Source organism: Mixophyes fleayi, chromosome 3 (assembly GCF_038048845.1).
Source record: "Mixophyes fleayi isolate aMixFle1 chromosome 3, aMixFle1.hap1, whole genome shotgun sequence".
In the NCBI taxonomy this organism is placed as follows: domain Eukaryota; kingdom Metazoa; phylum Chordata; class Amphibia; order Anura; family Limnodynastidae; genus Mixophyes; species Mixophyes fleayi.
The window spans coordinates 288368547-288388279 of record NC_134404.1 but is presented as its reverse complement, the minus strand read 5'-3'; the positions used below and the strand labels follow the sequence as shown (position 1 = coordinate 288388279).

The 19733-nt window shown below is 38.4% G+C and overlaps 1 protein-coding gene and 1 long non-coding RNA gene across 14 annotated transcripts in view; one reads left to right on the top strand and one right to left on the bottom strand.

Moving 5' to 3' along the window:
- LOC142144649 (uncharacterized) overlaps positions 1–19733 on the top strand; it is a 466443-nt gene that overhangs the window by 397570 nt on the left and 49140 nt on the right. For 10 of the 11 annotated variants that reach the window (XR_012689763.1, XR_012689758.1, XR_012689760.1 and 7 more), the window contains one exon: positions 9695–9779. This is a non-coding gene — a long non-coding RNA (uncharacterized LOC142144649). Of the gene's footprint in view, positions 1–9694; positions 9780–15210; positions 15486–19733 lie in introns of those variants that run through there. The other variant, XR_012689765.1, reaches the window with a different exon arrangement.
- The window catches only part of BCL2L11 (BCL2 like 11), a 35310-nt gene continuing 17186 nt past the window's right edge, over positions 1610–19733 (bottom strand). For 2 of the 3 annotated variants that reach the window (XM_075203755.1, XM_075203754.1), the window contains exons 3-4: positions 15596–15702; positions 1610–8417 (exon numbers count right to left, since the gene is read on the bottom strand). In XM_075203755.1, the coding sequence (XP_075059856.1) occupies positions 8313–8417; positions 15596–15702 (212 nt within the window). In that variant the 3' untranslated portion in view covers positions 1610–8312. Of the gene's footprint in view, positions 8418–15338; positions 15467–15595; positions 15703–19733 lie in introns of those variants that run through there. The other variant, XM_075203756.1, reaches the window with a different exon arrangement.

Here is a 19733-nt window from a genome sequence, read left to right as displayed (position 1 = left end):
TTGATATTTTTTTGTATTGTTATTAAAACAAACAGATGTTCAGTAATTAAATAAAAATAGATAAAGGAAATGTATGAAGTTATAATGAAAATAATGCTATTTTTATAGTTTATTCCCCATCGTGATCCAAAATCTAGGTGATGGGATAGGATACTCATTATTTTCAAAGGTATAATACTGGATGTGTTTGCATAAATTACTTTTTATGTCCTTACAATCTGTCTGTTAACTCTACCAGGAAACAATCAGCACAACACACTTCCAAGTGAAGGAACTATGGAAAGAACTAGCAGCACTCACTAATCTGATAAACTCCCATTATCCCCGGTAGTAGTTTAGAGGCATTCCATATATGCCGTTAACATATTTCTTGAAGTGGATATTTTGCGGATGTTGAAATCAGTTATAATTGGGATGATTGTTCTAGTATTTTACCCTATACCCTAGTATTTAGGCTTAGAAACTTCCAGTTTTATGTCTTAAAATTCTTGTTTTCCTCCCTTTCCTTAGATGGGCTAGTTTTCAGACAGGAAAACGTCCTATTTTTGTCCCATTGTAGGGCGCTGATTCCATAGGGGGGGAAAACAAAACAAAACAAAAACAGGTCTACATAACTTTTTAAAATGTGGCATTTTATTGTGACACTACCAAAATCACATCCACCTTGTTATTCATTAGCATGAGATATGGGTGTAGATGGCAATAGAACATTAACAAACATGGAGCGCAAGGAAGACATGTCTCATACAAGGAAATAGATGCTATATTCTGCTGGTAATTAGAAAATGACTTCTAACAAATGTGACCTTTTGACAGCGCTACAATAATGACCGTTTCCCTACCTAATTGACAATATAATAAAGTTGTGGCAGGAAGACAGACTTTACAGAGCCAAAATGCTCATTTAAACTTGGATTCCATTTTATCACTCGTCCAAAACAATTGTTGTGGGGAGAAAAGTGTCCGGTTAATCTGTGGCCTTCAGTAGTGGTCAATCACAAAGTGTAGGTGCCATTTTTTTTGTGACACCTTTTTTTATGGGCACAGGGAGTGGGAGCTAAAGTTTGTACCTTCTGATGGAATCTGGCTGCACATGGGCAGATGGGAGTGTTCATTTCTGAAATTGGTCTAGCGCCAGGAATATGCCTAATTCTGCTCCCAAATTCCAAAACACAATTTAAGGTAATCCAAGGTCAAGTGGTGGAGACTGTTAAATTGGGAATGCCACCTAAAATGTGCAGATGGCTGTAGAGATTTTCAGATGTGCAAAATGAACACCTGCAACTATTAATGGGGAGCCTTAGTTCACATTTTATACAGGAACATGCATTTTTTATGTACACATAAGCAATTGTATGAAAAACAATAAAATTAACAGGTTTGTGTGCACAAAAAATCTCCACATCCTGGTTTTTAAATGAAGTCCAGTGTCTTGGAATAAAGTGGTCAGAGACCCAATTTTGAGTGGAAAGGCTGAAGTTATTGTGACCAGCAGAGTCTACCTGTGCTATGTGTGTGGTCCTGGTGGCCCAGAAGTTTCTGTAGGGCTGAACACGAGTGACTCACATACAGGGAAAATAATAATTAATGAAACAAAAAATAGACAAAGTGAAAGTTCTTCAAACATTTATTTATATAAAATTCATTGACAAAGAGCTTTAAAAAAATCTGCATTATGTACAGCAATATTGCACAAGAAAAGTGTCAATTACCCTGGCAAAAGTAATCAGTGCAAAACACAAGAAAGCCAGGGACAATTGCATGACATTAAAATGCTACATATGCGCTGGGTCCTATGAAAAGACTTTAGTGATTAATCAGAATGAGACTCTCTCAAAAGCATGGGTCCTAAAAGTGGGAAGGGAGAAACCATTTAGCTATTGGGAGGGTATCATCCACTAGTGTTGGAAAAGGCCCTCCAATCTCTGAACCATATGCAAGGGAGCATAGAAAACAGAATTGATTTGTTGCGTGGGGGGGGGGGGGTTGGGGTATGACAGTCATGTTCCAGCTAGTTTGTGAGAGACAAGGTAAGGTTAGTTTGTTACAAGTGCTTCCTTCTAACTAATGCAAGCAATTTGGATTCTCTCTAGGGCTTGTAACATAGATTAATATTCAGAACATATCTACCTGGGATATAAAGTTCTATTCTTAGCCAAAAGGATCAACCTCTCCCAATGTGAACATTACAGATAACATTTTGGGTCTACTGTGGAGGATGCGGACCCAGTATGCCAAAATGGTCCTATCGAATTAAAAATATTTGTCTGGAAACCGTTATTTATAACCAATACTGAAACATTTTGTTGTTAAGTGTTTAAAATGACTAAGGTCCTGCGCATACTTGTATAGTAATCACAGTGTACAGCCTGAAGTGTTAGCCGACACAGCTTGTTAACAAGTCAAGATGGCGTGGATTAATCATACGTTCCTGCAAGGTGAAAGTGCTGCTGAATGCTAGAACACTGACATTTGGAGTAAAACACCTGGCACCCCACTATGCAGCTGCACACACCACAGGCTGACACAGCTTGCAGACAGTGTATAACACTTTATTAAAAAAAACAAAAAACAAAATATATAATAGGGACAATAGAGTAATTCTATAAAAGTGGAGGGAAGGGTTTTAGTGCAGTAAAAAAAAAAAAAAAAAGCTTTTTTTATCCCAATTTTTTTTTTTTTTTGAGAGCAAACTAACATTGTACCCATCCCTCTCAGACCATAACAGCTATTCTAGGTGTTTACCATGTTCCTGACCAAGAATAGGAAACGATATTACAAATTTGAGTGTATAAAATAAGGTAGAAATAAACATTATAATTTTATTTTTAAAACCTTACTATTGTTGAGATTATCCCTCATGTGGAGTATTGTGTCTGTGGGGTTGGTAGTTTGTACACATTAGATAAGCTTGCATTGAGTAGACAGACTAAAAGTTTGATAAACATAAAAAGTGCAATTATTCTGAGTAGTCAATTAGGAATGAATTCATCAGATTCAGTCCAAAGTAATACACGAGGGAAAAAAAAAAAGACTGTTTGAGTGAAGCAGATGGAGAACATGGATAACTTATTGAATGAACAAGAGTTGCGCTAGGCTAGTGTAGTGATAGTGCAAAACATAGGAACATACTGAAGAGAGCAGTCTTATATGTGTTATTGTACCAGGGCCTGAATATTGTCATCTACAAGAGTTAAAGAGGCTTATGGAACAAAAATATTTAATCTTCCATCCCCGACTGAAAGTGATAATATTATTCAGTCATCACTTCAGCATTAGGTCCAAGTTATAGTAATGCAGAATAAAGACACAATGGATATTCATACAGAGAAGGGCTGCGGCTTACATGAGGTCTACAAAAGTATCGCCATGGTAGCCTCAATCTCATATCCCACAAATTTACTGTGTACTATATCTTTGTTATGGCAAAGTGCAATGGGTGTCTAAGATCAAACAGCTAAATGTTGTAACAGGGACTACACGCAAGCCAGGGGTACATTACACGGTACCAGACAGCAAGTATGTGGCAGAACAAGCAATTTACATTACTGCCCAAGCAAGTTTAATCACTAAATGTATCAGAGAGAGAGCACGTATTATTTAAAATAAAATTACAAGTCTTAGACAGTAAATTAAATAAAGTGAATGACATAAATATACATATTTTGAAAAAGGTACAAAGAAGCAAATTACAGGAAATCTACAGTATTTACACACTCTTATTCTTAACTTTCCCTGACAATGGCCAGCAACTTGACACACTACATGCCCCTTTGGCAGCTGAGACCATAGGGAAATTGAAAAGGCTTTTACTTAAATTGTCACATTTAACTATTTCAAGGACAAGTGGGGAAAACTTGAAGCTGTTAAATGTTGTCAAGAAATATATAAGGAAAGTGGACTCTGCTCACCAGCCACAGTCTACAGACCTTTTATTACATCTGTTTAGGTACATTTCCAGCATTCTGGAACAAGCTTAAAAAGTAAGCAGAGGTTTCCTTCTTTCTATGATATATTTCTCCTTTAAGTAAAAGTAAAGTAAAGTGGACACTGACTGAACACAAGAGTATGGCTCAGTAAACAACTGTAAATATATACAATATTTACAGTAACACATTTTTGTAGGCCCAACACCTTAGGAATCACAGACTACTTATTTCCCTGAGAAAAGGGAAGACGAGGCTTAAAAGCATACAATATACTTCATAATGAGGAAGATAGCAAAGCTTTGCAGTTACATGAAAACATTTCTGTGAGGACAGAATCAGTCTATGTCAACACCGTATTTAGGATTAAACCAAAACCATTAAAGATACATTTTGCAACAAATGTCACATCAGATGAATCTATTGCTATGCATAGTTCTATTTAGGTTTGACATTATTTGCACACAATAGATCCAATTCCATTATGCTAAAGTGAGAGAAGACTTCAACGCGTGCCTGCTGAGTTGAAAACAACCCACTTCCTTTCCCTTTAGTATGAATAGCCCTAAATACCATGCCAATATAAAGCAAAACATTTGCACTGGCATCTAGGACAGCAACACAAGAGCCACTGCACATCCTCCTGCATACAACACTGGTTAAGGCATTGTGCACACATTGCTGGAGTAGACGGTCATGTCAAGATCTATGGGACAATGTGCGCTCCGCAGTAAATGGCAAGGATAGAAGTAAGGAGTTTGCCTATGGCCTTTTATACAAGTCATGGACATTCAGAGTTTACAGTAAGGGGCGCTTTCTTCTTTATAATACACGTTTTCATAATGAACACTGCCGCAATGACAGTTCATGGATTATACATATAATTGCATAATTTGTGTATTATGATACAAATCTATAATAGCACCAAAGTTCACACAACCCATGAATTTTATCAGTGTCTACATACACATACTGAAAACATACTGTATTTGGACATGAATATTTACTTTAACCTCCATCATTCACCATTTCGTGACAATCTTCGACTACCATATTTCCATCATCATTAAACAATGTGGCCCAACATGGATGGTCAGTTATCCAGACAATATTTTGTATTTTTATAAAAAGTGGAGGTAACAGGCTACTTGGCACTTAACCTTAAAGGCACTGAGAAATGTACAATGGAAAGTCGGTTTGGAGTATCATATTAACATAGAATGTAATAACTAACGGCATTCTATATCATATGCATAAATGACACAGATTACTCCATATACTAGGTGAGAAGTGTCTTGGGAACCAGATTCTACAATGTGGTGGGATCCCAAGTTAGATGAGGTAATGCAGAACCCCAAAAATATCTTTGGTTACTTAAGTTTTAAAAAGGCACATATTTCTGGTCAGGGAAAAGAACAGGTAACATTCTGCAATACCTCTGATAACCCATGAACTCTCTCAATGGATCACATATAAATCAAACCTTCACAAATCAGCAACCGTGCAAATAAATCTGTCACTTTTCTTTGGTAAACAAAGTTATGATCAGCATTGACAAACTAGTGGAGTAGATTTTTATTAATCTGGGGGGGGGCAGCCAGAAGCCTGCCAAGATTATTGTGCTATATTAGTTTGGTGGCCATACACACTACTGTATACAGATGTCTAGAGGCCAAGGCAATGGAGAAGAATGAGATTAAACATACCAGACCCTTTAAGGAAGGTGTTTAAGGAAAACTATGGCTAAAACCGTAGAATGTATTATGATCGTGTCTTGTGAAATATCTAATGTCAGACTGTAGACTGTTCCAGCACACAGGGATATGGTATTTTTTGCATAGTTTCCTTGTAATTCATGCAGTTAGAAGGAAATGTTTCAATAATGAAACATTAATTGAGCCATCAATATGGAGTCAGAGCTTGGATAAATCACATCATAAGGATTTGAGTTACTGCATATTGTGTGTCATTAAATACAATCAAGACACTACACAGAGGGGGCAGCCATTTTGTGAGCCCAACGTTAATGAGAATGCAGCCTATCACTAGGAACCAATGATCTCCAGGAGACCCTTCCAAGACCAAGTATCCACAAAGCAATGCTTTCTAGTGAAGTGGCTGCACTTTTCTGAACATTGGCAAAGCATCTATGTGTAAGTTACAGTGTGCAATAAGGTCTGAAATGCTGATACCACAATTATTCCAGTTCAGTTCTGGACACGACTAAGGGACCTGTATACAAGTGTTTTGCAGAATTTAAAACTAAAGCCTATCCTAGCAAATATTCCTGAAAACCTTCACTGCAAAGGAATATCCATTTCATCGAGGAGTAGCAATACTGATCACTGGTATAAATGAGGGCAGTGTTCTCCCCAGCACCCATTTCCCAGGTGTTCCACCCGGCCTTTTTTTACTTGCCACCAAAAAAACCCATTGTTTTTACTATTAGAACAGGCACTATAGCCAGCATTGTGTGTTAGGACTGATCAGACCAGTAGACTGACAGATGTGGGCAATAACCTCCAACATTTTTCAATATTATTGCAAAGTATTACACTGCCCCCACCCGGCTACTTCTTACTGCCAGCTGGCAAAAATTTCTGGGAATACTGAAGGGCAAGTACAAACATTGCTGAAAAGTGCAACTGTACAGTATCCCATGACAACTAATCAACAATTAGCGTTTCTCAGTTTAGTGCAAGTTAGACATGAAAGCAAACGTCTGATTGGTTGCTATGGTTTTAGTGCAGACTTGCACATTTGAGCAGGGTTAGTAAATAGCCCTCAATGACAGGCAAAAAAAAAAAGCTCTATGAAACCTGTATAAAAAGTGTGCTTGTGCATGACTGATCAGTAAAGATTGTGCTTATGAAGTTTACATACTGAATCTACCAGAAAACTGTCATGGGTATAAGAAAATAAAATAAATAAGAATAAAAAAAAGGCATGTAACAGCAGAATAAGCAAATGGCAAACGTCAGTCTTAGCAGGCTAAATGTGGACAGATTTTAACGACATTCCTAATCGAGCATAACCTGATAATATGTGCTCCACTATTTTACTGAATCGTGGCCTGTCTGTGTGCATAGTACTGGAGCTATGAGCCACCTGTGGTAGTAGAAGGAATGTTTTGTATAGAGATCTACAAACTAGATCCATATACAAAGAAACATGACGTGTACTTAGAAAGCTGAATCCTTACACCCTTTGCTGGAAGACGTGCAACTGCAAATACCATTATAAAAGGACAAACTGGGACTGAACTTAGTTTATATATGGACAGAGCAAAGTTTGAAGACCTCATTTGAAACTCCGTGATTAAAGGACCACTAAAACTAGAACACAAGTTGCTTGTATAAAAGAATAATAACTGCCTTTGCAGGACTTTATATTTGATATTGTAGAAACATCACTATGCAGCCCGAGTGCAAGCATTTTGAGACCAAAAAGGGTCTGCAAGCAGCGTCAGGATGTACCCAGTGAAAGCAAACTCTTCATCTGAAATATCTGCAGTTATACAAGCTGCTGAACCATTTGCTTTGAAATATGCAAATTATACTTTAGGTTTAGTAGCCCTTTATCATGATTTAGAAAATCTGGATCCAAACAGAAAGCTACTGGTCCCATGAACATATTTATGATCCTTACATCTCAAAAGGCTTTGTCCATGTACATAATTAACTTGTATGTAATTGAGGGAAAAGGAAACAATGTAACTACAAAACAATCGTTCTAAATGTGGTTTGCACTAAACAGAGAACTACAAGCTTCTTGTAAACATAGCTGGCAGATGATATATGTGATGCTCAGCAAGAAGTGACAATGTGGGAAAGTTCAGCCTATCCAGATAGTCAGAATGATAATCCTTCCGGAACACCAGGAACAATCCTCAGAAATGCTTTGTGGCCATGAACAACTGGGAGAACAGAAGCACCAAGGTTGGCACTTGAATTGGGATGATAAAGTATAATGGGTGTTGAGTCATGCCACAGCTCACAGTTGCTTTGTACAAAGTAAGGCAGCTATGTGGATCCATAGGCTCAGTTACCACAATATCCACAGATCTTTGGAGATGGATACATATTTCAGTAGATATGAAAGTTTGAAGATTCGTATATACATAAAATATAAAAAAAATTCTATACTCTATAAAATTGTCAGAAAAAAATCCATCCTTTCCTGAAGCTAAGAAAATTCATCCTGATCCGTCGATCTGTCCTCTTAAGCTTTTCACCCTTTAAACGTATTTCTGCAGATTGATTTCGCAGAGGACGTCCAGAGCGCTGCAGAAAATCATCTTTTCAAGATGCCGATATGAATTGCATAGTATAGGAGTTTGTCCCAATGGCCATGTGCTGGAGTCCTTCATTTGTGAAATAACCTCTTTCAAAGCCACTGCATTCTCCATATGAGCCGTACGATATAACGTAACACACGCAGGATAACCACTTGGCCATTATCCACACCTCTGCGCTGATTGTTAGGAAGAACCTGGAATTACAGAACAGTACAATATTAGGACATATTCTTACCTCACCCCATCCCAATTGAAAAAAAAGGTAAAGTGTGTTGAGCATCTAACAGCAAACACAATATTTTAGAAGGCACTAAAGTGCTTCAGGTGGCCACATAGGCTCCTCCTGCTGTTCAACCTCAGAGTAAAGTGGCAGAATCTACATGAATGAGATTCAGCTGTTCAGCACTCCGGATATCACGCCTGGCTTCACAGCCGCCTGATCAGGGGATACTGTGACTACCTTACAACTAAACTTGCCAAACAATGATCCTATCAATTTTGAGTTTCTTTATTGGCCACTGGGGTCCTTAAGGGCAACTTTATTGGCAGATATGAATTTTAAAATTGAAGAATGTTTCAAATATACCACATATTCCCTATTTGGGACAGTTTGTTTATATGGAAACAATACATGCTTTTGGTTACCAACAACTGAGAAATATTGTATAAAGTGTTAGCATTTTGAAGGAAAAAAAAATATAAATAAAATCAAATTTATTTACTTCTCATCTGTTCAAATGCAAAGGAAGAATAGCAAAGTTTGAAGCTTGTTAAAGTGTTTTGAAGTTTACTTAATGTGAAAAAGATAAAATTATGATATTTCAAAAGCCCAAGACTAAGGAGGGACTGGCGGTTCCCAGTATTAAAGTACTACCAAGCTGCTCAATTCCTGTTCTGGTCCCATCGGTATTCGACGCTGGTGGATCCGGAAGGGACCACCTCTGGAATAGAGGCACTCTGAGCTGTCCGTTTGCTTCCTCATACCCAGTGGCCAACTTTACTGTTTGGGATAGTTAGGGCTAATTAGAGCCTCACCCCCCTAACTATGCCAGTGTTCACAATATAGATTTTCCCTAGTGTTGTATGCAGTCCATAAATATTTTGTGCGTTTTCCCATCCAAGAAACCGGTTTCCAAATTGCCCTGGCTAAGAAACCATTAGAGTGTGGAGCAACCACCTGTTTGTGCAAGTGAAGGGTAAATACAAATAGCCCTTAGACTGCTAGATTTCTTCCCTACAGTGCACCAACATGAGTGAGCACAATCACACTTCATCTACTAGACACGTAAAATACACTTAGGTGGCCACCACCTGATTTGAAACAAATATTTGACCCTTGCGTACTCTATAATTTGCTGAAAAGAGAAAGTTTTACTGTGTCAATACTTTAAATTGGTTGCTACAATTAAAGATCTCTTTGGGTACCATGAGAATATTATGGAGTATTAAATCAACACCCCTCCTATTTCAGGGTCCTTGCTGTATTACATCCTACAAATCCATTGCAAGCCTCATGAAAAGAAACCAGCTTGACTGAATGGACACTACACAGTAAGGTGAGAAAGACTTATTACACCCCTGTGTTTCATTTCCTAAAAAACTGTCTGCCATTATATTTGATTTCATCATTGTATTTTACCATTTGTTTTAATACATAGTATAATACTTTAAATATTACAAACATTGTTCTTGCCCCACAAACAAACAATATGAATGGTATTTTAAAATAATGTCAGTTATGACTATTGCTATGTATTAGTTTGCCTTTGTGCATTGAATTCTCTTTGTTATACTTTCTTATATATAAATAAACATGTTGGGAATATATCTTGCTATGCTGGAGCTTTCCAATTTAAAGAGGGTCAATTATGTGGCTTAAATTCAATGTGAAGTGCTCAGATTATAATTAATGCATCAAGATTAATAGGGTGGAAATAAAATTGTTAGATCTGGTATCCAAAATTAAACATGTTATTTTTAAAGTTTGTGGCATCATAAGGCCCTCTCCAACTCCATTGCTCCCTACATACTTCCTCCCGGCCTCTCTAGTCGGACAATGACAGTCGCCTTTCTGTTATTCCCTCTCCATCTCACTCCCTTATCCAAGATCCCTCTAGTGCTGCCCCCTACCACTGGAATAATCACCCTCGTTCTATCAGACTATCCCCTAGCCCGTATAGCTTCACACAATCATTGAAAACCCACCTGTTTAAATGGAGGACTGGTAGGCTTTTCTAACCATTTCACAATGTAGTATACCTCACTCGCTTTCATCCTCCATCTTTGCCACTCTTGTTTCTTGCCCTCAGCTCCCCTTAAATTGCCTCACCCCCATGTGTCAACCATTTTTCTGCCCCTTTCCCTTTAGATTGTAAGCTCTAGTGAGCAGGGCCCTCTTCCCACCTGTCCTCATTACCTATAACTTTCTCATCAGCTACACTGTGCACCCCCCTCCATTGTCTTTGCACCTCCTTCAGTGGCTCTAGTCCTCTTAGTTGCACCCACGCTAATAGGTACAGGTTTTACTGCTCTGAATATACACCTTGCACCCCCAGTAGCTGTGTTGAGTTGTAGCGTTTGTTTACGGTATTGTACATTTATACAATGTACAATCTTGTTATTTTCCCTCTGTACAGTGCTGCAGACCTCATTATTAATAAAGATCAATCATAATACTCATACATTGTGTTTCTAGTTTAGATTTCAGTGTGCCAAGTCTGGATATAGTATTCGATATTGTGACAAGAGTCCCTTCATGCATTTTTAGGGTTACTTTTGATTGTGCGGATCACAGGATTAATATTCCTTAAAGTCTATGTATAAAAATGGCTGTCCAACTGGACATCCATGGTCCGCAAGGCTTTTTAGTGGCCCCACATTCATTGTCAACCTGAGTAGACTGTATTGCATTCTTCAGAGTATTCAGTCTGGCAGCATGTAGGTATAACTGAAATGTAGCCCTATTTGGCAAGGGTTATTTAAAAAAGGTCCTTATTTGCCTTTAGTATATTTTGCTAAAGGCAAGAACCACTAAATGCACCCGTGTGATCAGTGTCTGCAGTGAACACCCATTAATGTTACAAGGTATCCTATTCAGTCAGTTCTTTCAGATGTGGCCACCCGCATGGTGAAATCTGACCGATGCCGCTGCAGGGCCACGTAGCACGCTTGTCCAGTGTATGGACACGTTGAGTCACGACAGACATGCATATTTTGTGTCAACACAGGAGTAACAGCAATTATATTTATGGAAATACAGCTTTTACTGGTCAAGAACAATTTACGGATGAATAGGAAGCTATTGTGTGTCAAGACAAGTAGATGTGTACTAGTGATAACTGCAGCAGATGTACATATCACCACTTGGTTGTAACAAAAAGTATATGTACCTTCTACTAGTGTGGAGCTGTTGGGGTATAAATAAAGAAAGGATTTCATTACTAAATGTAAGTTTGCCCAATAATTCATTTACTACTCAGCATAAATTTTAAATAACCATGGGAAGAGATTAAGTTTGATTTTCATTTAGGAGCAGTCATAATAGGGTATCCCATTTCCTGCTGAAGTTGGGAGTGTGTGTTATTGCAGGAAACGGCTTCTACCAGAAACAGCTGTACAGGGAGGGGCCCAGCACCTAGTACTGCAGTGTGCCAGGGACTGTGGCAAGAGTTGTAATTCAATATATGCTTTCCCATTTGAAGAAAAAAATATCCTTAAATGAAATCTGGATTATTCGTGCTAGTGTCCTATTGGCAGATGGGAATGCTAGACTACTCTACTAAAAGTTCCTAATTCTGTACCATACAAATGTTCAAAATGTTTATTTCGTCCCATCCTGGGGTCTGCAGAGTCAGCATGACAAATAAGAACGCCAATTGACTTAAAAACCAAGTGTGCACATGTCCCTAGTGCAACACGGGCTGGAAACTTGTAGCTAGGTACTCTACTAGATGTACTTTGTTTAGTCAGAATCCTAATAATGAGCGCGCACGCTGCCCCCACACCTATGGTGGTTAATTAGCCCAGTGGTTTTAACTTCAAAAACACAATATTAAGACACACTAACCATAGAGAATATTACACATGTGACCAAATGCTGGAAATAAATGAGGAACTCTGCTGAAATGTGAACTACAAAAAAAAAAAAACAAAACCACTTTTTGAACTTTGATTAATGGTTTCTACACATGGTTCAGAGGGTTTCTTCCCTTTTTGTGTCTGCTTGAAATAAGGTTTATCAGATGCAAAGTCTCATATGTAATTTCCAAAATTTCATTAGAAGATAGATTTATTTTTTTATTATTATTAATATTTGATCACTAAAAGGCTGCAAGAGTGGTGGGGTACAAAGGGATGAGATTGCGGGCAGTTCCGAGACAGCATAGAGACGTTACTGGGCCACACTGCAGTCAGAGGAACATTGTCCCAAACAGATATATTAATACCGTAGAAATAGGATTTACTGACTGACCAGGCCAAAGAACTGGAGTATTAGGCATCTTTGCTGTGTTTTGGGAAAAACTGATTGTATCCGCCCTTAATGTCATCATTCTTGTCTAAATATTTACAAAAACAGTTTGCTGGATTTCACTCCTTTGTCAATAAACTAGACCAAGGATTAGTCATTCTGTATAACCAGGAATGTATTTAGGGGAAAAAGCAAACACAGCTAATATTTATGGGGAAACAAAACTGTCTGTTCATAGATGAAAAAGTCCTACACAGAGAAATACAAAATATATAAATACAAAAAAACATATCCAGCATAGTGCAGTACTTCAACATACAATAATCTAATCTGCCCAACAATCCATGCACATACCAATGGGTAGAACAAGGCAACGATTAGTGGCTGCTCCTTTCCAGGCTCACCCACACAAATCAATGACGGTATGATCAAGCCATCATACAAAAGACTGATGAATATAAATCCAGTAAAATGGTTATTATTCATTGACCTGCTGTACGATACCTGGGTCCATGTCACATGTGTCGGGAAGCTGAGAGGCCCTGGCGCCGATATACAATGCTCTATTATCCATTTGGTATGTGCATGAGTATTAGGCTAATTTTATGTTTAAATACTGCATGATGGTGTATGCACGTTTCCAGAATAAGTACATATTATAGCGTTTTAATAACCATGTGCATAGGCACATGGCTTTATTAAAAATATTTGATAGAGACTGCTGGGGTTTAGTAAAAGAATACCTACTTGCCTAGAGGACTCTAATCATGCCCCTCTAGTTATTAGCCTCAACATGGGCAACAGACATTTCACTATCCTACTCTGGAAGTGTAACTCTTTATGGCTCAATTTATAGTCAATCTGAAAAGGATATTACAATGTATTGAGAAGCTGGTAACAGATGTCTCACCGGTCAAGGTATAAGATGTCTTCGAGGCGTTTTTAATCAGAGGCTTTTTTACTTTAACCAAACACAGCAAACCATCTGCCCTTCTCCAGTAGTAAGACTGGCTTATGACAAAATGAGTACTAGTGTAATGTGGTAGAGAGTATAGATTCTAAGCTCCCTGGGGGAGGGACTGATGTGAATGATGAAAAAATCCCTGTAAAACGCTGAGTTATATTTTATTATATTTTTTTTTTACATAGCTCCTACGTATATCTAATTTTGGCCGAGGGTCTAGCCCTGCGCTTACATTCTGTGATAGCCAGTATCATGCACCAATCATGTCTGTTGGTAGCTATATACTTACCTAGTAATCAGAATAACTAAATGTGCTATTTATATATGAACAGAACGCTTTTCTGGTGTTGGTTGTACTCAACATCCACTTACCTGAAGGTTTGAAGGCAGGGCCCTAAATACAGACCCCACAATTTAAACACCTTTCTAAAAATATCAGTTCAGTTCAAGACTGTTCTCCCAATTAATGTCACTGAGACTGTAGTGTTTAGAGGAATCACAGGTATCCAATACTGTAATAGAGGGTTGACTGTTACCTTTGCTTAGTTGTATGAAAAATGTCTATACCTACTAATTTCAATTTTAAATACTTCTAGCTGAGACATGCAGTGTGGTCATAAATGCTGACTGTTCTTCAAATGGCTACAGCAGTGGATCCCAAACTTTCTCAGTTGGAGGCACCCTTAGGGTCGGCATAATTGCAGAGTACTCCCCTGCACTGCTTACCAGCGGCTCCGACAGCGGCACCCCAGGGAGCCAAGGCATACAGTTTGGGAACCACTGGGCTACAAGCCTGTTGGAGCCCACAGCAAGATAAGAACCTGTGGAGAAGCCTCTATCTATACTGCAGAGCACTGTCCTGTAAGCCTCTTCAGATTTTTTCCCATCACACATACTCCCAACATACTTTCATATTGTATCAGAGGCTTAGTTCAGGCCCTGGCCAACCTGTGGTTCTCCAGGTGGTGTGATACTACAACTCCTAGCATGCTGGGACTTGTAGTTTCACACCACCTGGAGAGCCACAGGTTGACCAGGACTGGCCTAGATATCACAGCATGCTCAGCGATAGCTCAGTTCTGGACTGTAAGGCTCAACAGTTGGATTTGCTAAGGATTCTTTATGTGAAAGTATATCTACTAATCTGGTGGATAAAGTGCTCCAATCAGTGCCAATGCAAACATGGGTAGTTCTGTTGCAAAAAAATAAAAAACATCCATGGAACTACCAAACTACCATAGCCAAGAAACACCTCAGTTATGGCTCAAACTTTACAATGATGCCAGGTTGGAAGTAAGGTTACATATATGTCTAGGCCAGGACACACTGAGAATTGTGGACGTCATTGGTGGTGAACCCAGTTTCAGGAATCTCTGGATCAAAGTGGGTGAATTTGAATTGATCTAGTTGGGGTTGGAGCTGAGAGCTATATATAGTTAAGTTATGCATTATCGAGCTGTATATGGTATGCCGATCACTATGGACTGACTAAATAATTTTCCAGGACACGGACCAAAACATAGGAAATGACCCACAATTGTTCCTGCTTTTCTAGATCAATACAGATGCTTGCAGTTTTAAGGAGTTTAAACACATGACTGTGGAAGACCATTACAACCAAAAATACAAGTTAATGGAATATGACATGTTGTAAAATTAACAAATGTGTATATACAATGCTCTTGAAAGAATATTTTTGACATTTTATTTACATTTGTTATGCACCCGAAGGAAAGATACTGTTCTCCGCCTGTGGCGGATGGAGGGTCTACTCCCTTTGTTCAATATCTGCATTTCTGGTGTTCCTGAAGCTTGGATACATAAATAAAATCACCAATCGGTGGAACATGACAAGTGACCATTTGGAGTGTGTAGTAGATTCATTATTCTACTAACCGTGCAATAGTGAGTCAAGAAACAGTCACAAACCATGCACTTACCCTTCTTCGATTGTACAAAGCATTATATTCATCCCCAATACGACGGAGTTCACGCGCAATCCAGATTTCTGGCCGCATGTCTACAAGGTCAATGGGATTTCTGGCAGCTGTTGAAAACATAATGGATTTTATAGTTTAATCTAATTCCAGAGTATTGGATAGAACAAATCTCAGATGTTTACATTTACATGAGGTCTTTCAATGAAGAAAATATCAATTTATCTCAATGGTCAATGCACCCAGGTTAGGCTCTGATATACACATTTTGATTGTGCGCAGCTCCCTAGCTCGTAAGACTGGGTTTAATAAGAATAAAAAAAAGTTACTGCATAGCTTCAGAGGAAGGAAAGAAATATCCTACTGTAACTTGTATTCACTCTCACATGTGCTTTTTGAGGAATAACAGGGAGATATATATCACCACCAGCTATTTATTTAGCACCACTAATTCCGCAGCGCTGCACAGACAACTCATACACAGCAGCCCCTGCCCCATAGGAGCTTACAGTCTAAATTCCCTAATGTACACACACACACACGTGATAAAATATGGGTTAGAAGAAGTTGTTGGCTTGCAGTAAGATATAATGAGAACAGAATTCTCGTTCCATATGGACTGTGATATTATAAAGACAAATATTAGTAATTATCACTATATACTAGTTCTTAGTAGACAATGTATAGGAGCAATTAGCAGGTTAGTCCCTAGCTGGTTTGTGAGGTGGTTCTGGTCTCACGATGTGAACAATACAATGTTGCCGACCACTGCTGCAGACATCCATGCTTGGGGAATACCGGGGGGTAGGATGGATCTGTGGGAAACCCTTGTAGCCAATAGTCTCAGTGATCACAAATCAAGATACACAGAATATTCTAGAAAGCCATCTCTGAAACCATTTCCAAAAAACTAATTCCTGAGTATTAAATTTATACTACTCAAAAAAACAAGATATTTTAGGCACTTCTGGTCAAATGTTTTAATAAATATCGGAAGCAGACATGACTTATAGGGTACTAAGTTACACATTCCTCCAAGTATCAGTGTGTCTTATTTTTAAATGTGACCGGTTCAAAATAAGAAACCAGAGAGTATGACACATACAAAGTAAGGGTTCCCTTTCATTGTGTACTGACACAGTGTGTGAACATTTCCTGGAGTCCGTTAAGCTATTTTTTGCTTTGGAATTTTTTTTCCCCAGTCATCTTGCAGAACTCCTATATCTCTTTGCCCTCACTGCAAGTTACATATCTCCATTGTTTTTCAATATTCAGGAAAGGGGCCTGTGACCCAAACAACATCTTCAGCTTCCCTTTGTGCAAATACATCAAGTACATTTTTTGAGGTCCTTCTGAAATTCACTTCTCACTTGCTCATTGATTATGGGACACCTACCACACAACCCTAAAGCATAATGGATCACTCTGTTTACCAGGCGCCAATAGGATATTTCTTCTTCACAGGCTGCACAATCATCGTATCTTTGTGGCCAAACAATTACATTTTCCTCTAACCGGTCCAATAAAACACTCACTCAATCTCATCAAGACATCACATCTGAGACAATTACTTGTGATGAAGCAAAAGAAGAGATCCAACAGACCGCTGGTTTATGTAGATTATGGTTGTTACACAAACAAAAATTTACTGCGAGACAGAAAACGTTTTGCTGCCACTAAAATACCATTTGCAGTAAACTGTGGGGTTGTGTTTTGAAGACCTGACTATTGCTTAAGCAGGATTTTGTCTTCCAGGCTTTACCTTAAAAAACCTACGTCAAGTAGTTAACTGTAAGCACTTGGTTTCATATAGAGAGGTGGATGACACCACAATCTTATCTCCATAAATTTGAGTCTCACATCAATACTCTGTGCAGTTGGGGGAAGGACTCTGCTCCTTCCGCTATCTGCCAGTCTGTGGCTTCCTGCTGGTCTTCATTCCCCTCCTCACATTATGACATGAACCCTGGTTACATGCAGCTCTATTCTTACGAAGATAATCACACGAAAATGTGTTACGGCCTCCAAGATCAGCTTACTCATCTCCAGCAACACTGAGCTGGCCTGAACATTCCAATGGCCCATCCATAAGATGATCTAGCCTCACCCACATGGATAAACAGGAGATGGATCATGATAAAGGTGTTCAAACTGTAGTCAAACAAAATCTTTACTGCAGATGAGCAGTATTTCATAAATAGTACTTATCTGTGACACCCCTACCATGCATTGAAATACTGGTGCAGAAAGAACACTACAAGACCAGCACCTATGTTTAAATAAAGGGCTGGGTTGCTGTATGTAGTCTAATACTGTATTTCTATGTACCTTCCAAGTTTACCATGTTTTGCAGAGAAACTTACGTTTGACATTTCGTCACAACTTCTTTTTCTTAGCAATGACAGTAGTTCAAAGCTACTTCAATAGTCAAATCTTTGCACATTTACATGCGTCCCAGTAGTTGCTGGACCCTGGGCCTTGAGCTGGCTAACTAAAAAATGAAATAGCAATGAAAAAGTAATGAAGCAAATGGAAGTGCATCCAAATGTTTTGTATGTTATATTTAGTTTTAAACATCTTTAATCTGATTTATAAATAAATAAAAAAAAAGATTTTCCTACAAACATGCACTACATATCACACAAAGTGATACGGTCTAATGCACTGTGGACTGCAAGGGAGTTGAAGAATTGTTATTATGGAAACTAGGCTTTAACGCATATAATTGTAAAAAGCTAGCTAGCAGCATGGTAAAACCCAAATGTGTGGCTCTGAGCCTTCTTTCCATTCAGACTGGACCAAAGGCTACAGCAAGTTGGCTGGAGTTTACTTGTCTAGTATGCTTGAGGACCTGAGCTGACCAGTCTGAGGTTAAATCAGGCTCTGGTATCATGTGCTTCTCAATTACTGGCAGCCAAAATTCATTCAGCTGAGCTCTTGTGATGCATAGTGAAACATTCTGAAAGTTGAGAAAGCAATTCAGATGCAGGGAAGGGAACGAAAAAACACAAAAACTCATGCATGAGCTCAGCAGAGCGAGGAAACCCTCGTTCCCCTCCCAATATATACTTCTCACTCAACTTTCTGGTGCCAAAACTCCCATCAAAACATCCTTACACAGACTTCGCTTTAAAAGTCTACCGCATCTCACCTTGTAGCATATTCCTATATACTACAATACCTGGGTATCAGTAATCCGTATCAAGAACAGTAATTCAGGAAATTAAAGTCGTGGTTAAGTGGTTGATAGTGAAAAATCAATCTGAGGCTTTCGGAAAGGACTTTCTGTGGTACTACCAACAAGTGCAGATCAAAGCACGTTTCTGCACAGAAGTTTTAAAAAGACAGACAAGAGTTTTACCTTTATTAATTTAAAAACAGGGTTTTAAATTTTTACAAATTAGAATTTTCCAATCGGTCTAGTTCTATTTAGTTTCAAAAGGCATAACTTATTATATTGGAAATAAAACACGGACCAGCGTCTCCAACTTATCCGCGGTGCCCATAGGCAAGTCATTTTTTGCCGACATCCAGTGCCAAAATGTTTTGTACCTGCGACAATAGTTGTCTACAGGGAAAGCTTGGAACATGTCAAACTTTCACGTTCCTTAAGAATAGTATCCTTTACAGATTGTAGTCAACTAAATCCTCACCTTCCATCCATAACGTACTGAATTTTTTTTATTAATTTTATATTCAGTGTGTTAGTCACACCACTGTGGACATGTTATTGGTCTATTCCTACTTTGAACAATAAGATTTGAAGAATACTAAAAACATTTTATCAGGGTAAGAAGTGTTATGTGCAACCAAGAATGTCATGATCAGTGATGTTGGTTAGTGTGCAGGGAACTGTAAAATCAAATTATATCCAGCTGAACTGTTTTAATATACCATATTTTTTACAGTAATTGTAGCTATCTACTTATCATTAAAGCGAGTTGCTCCACAATCTATTTATATTCAAACATACCCTATGTATAAATCTACTGATTGGATCCCTATTTTTTATTATTCAATAAATATTGTAGCATCCACAATTCCTATTTTACCAGAAACTTTCTGTGACTTCATCACTGGGGGATATAGCATATCATAGCAGTGAAACCGCAGTAATATGCCAACTGTCCCACAACACAGA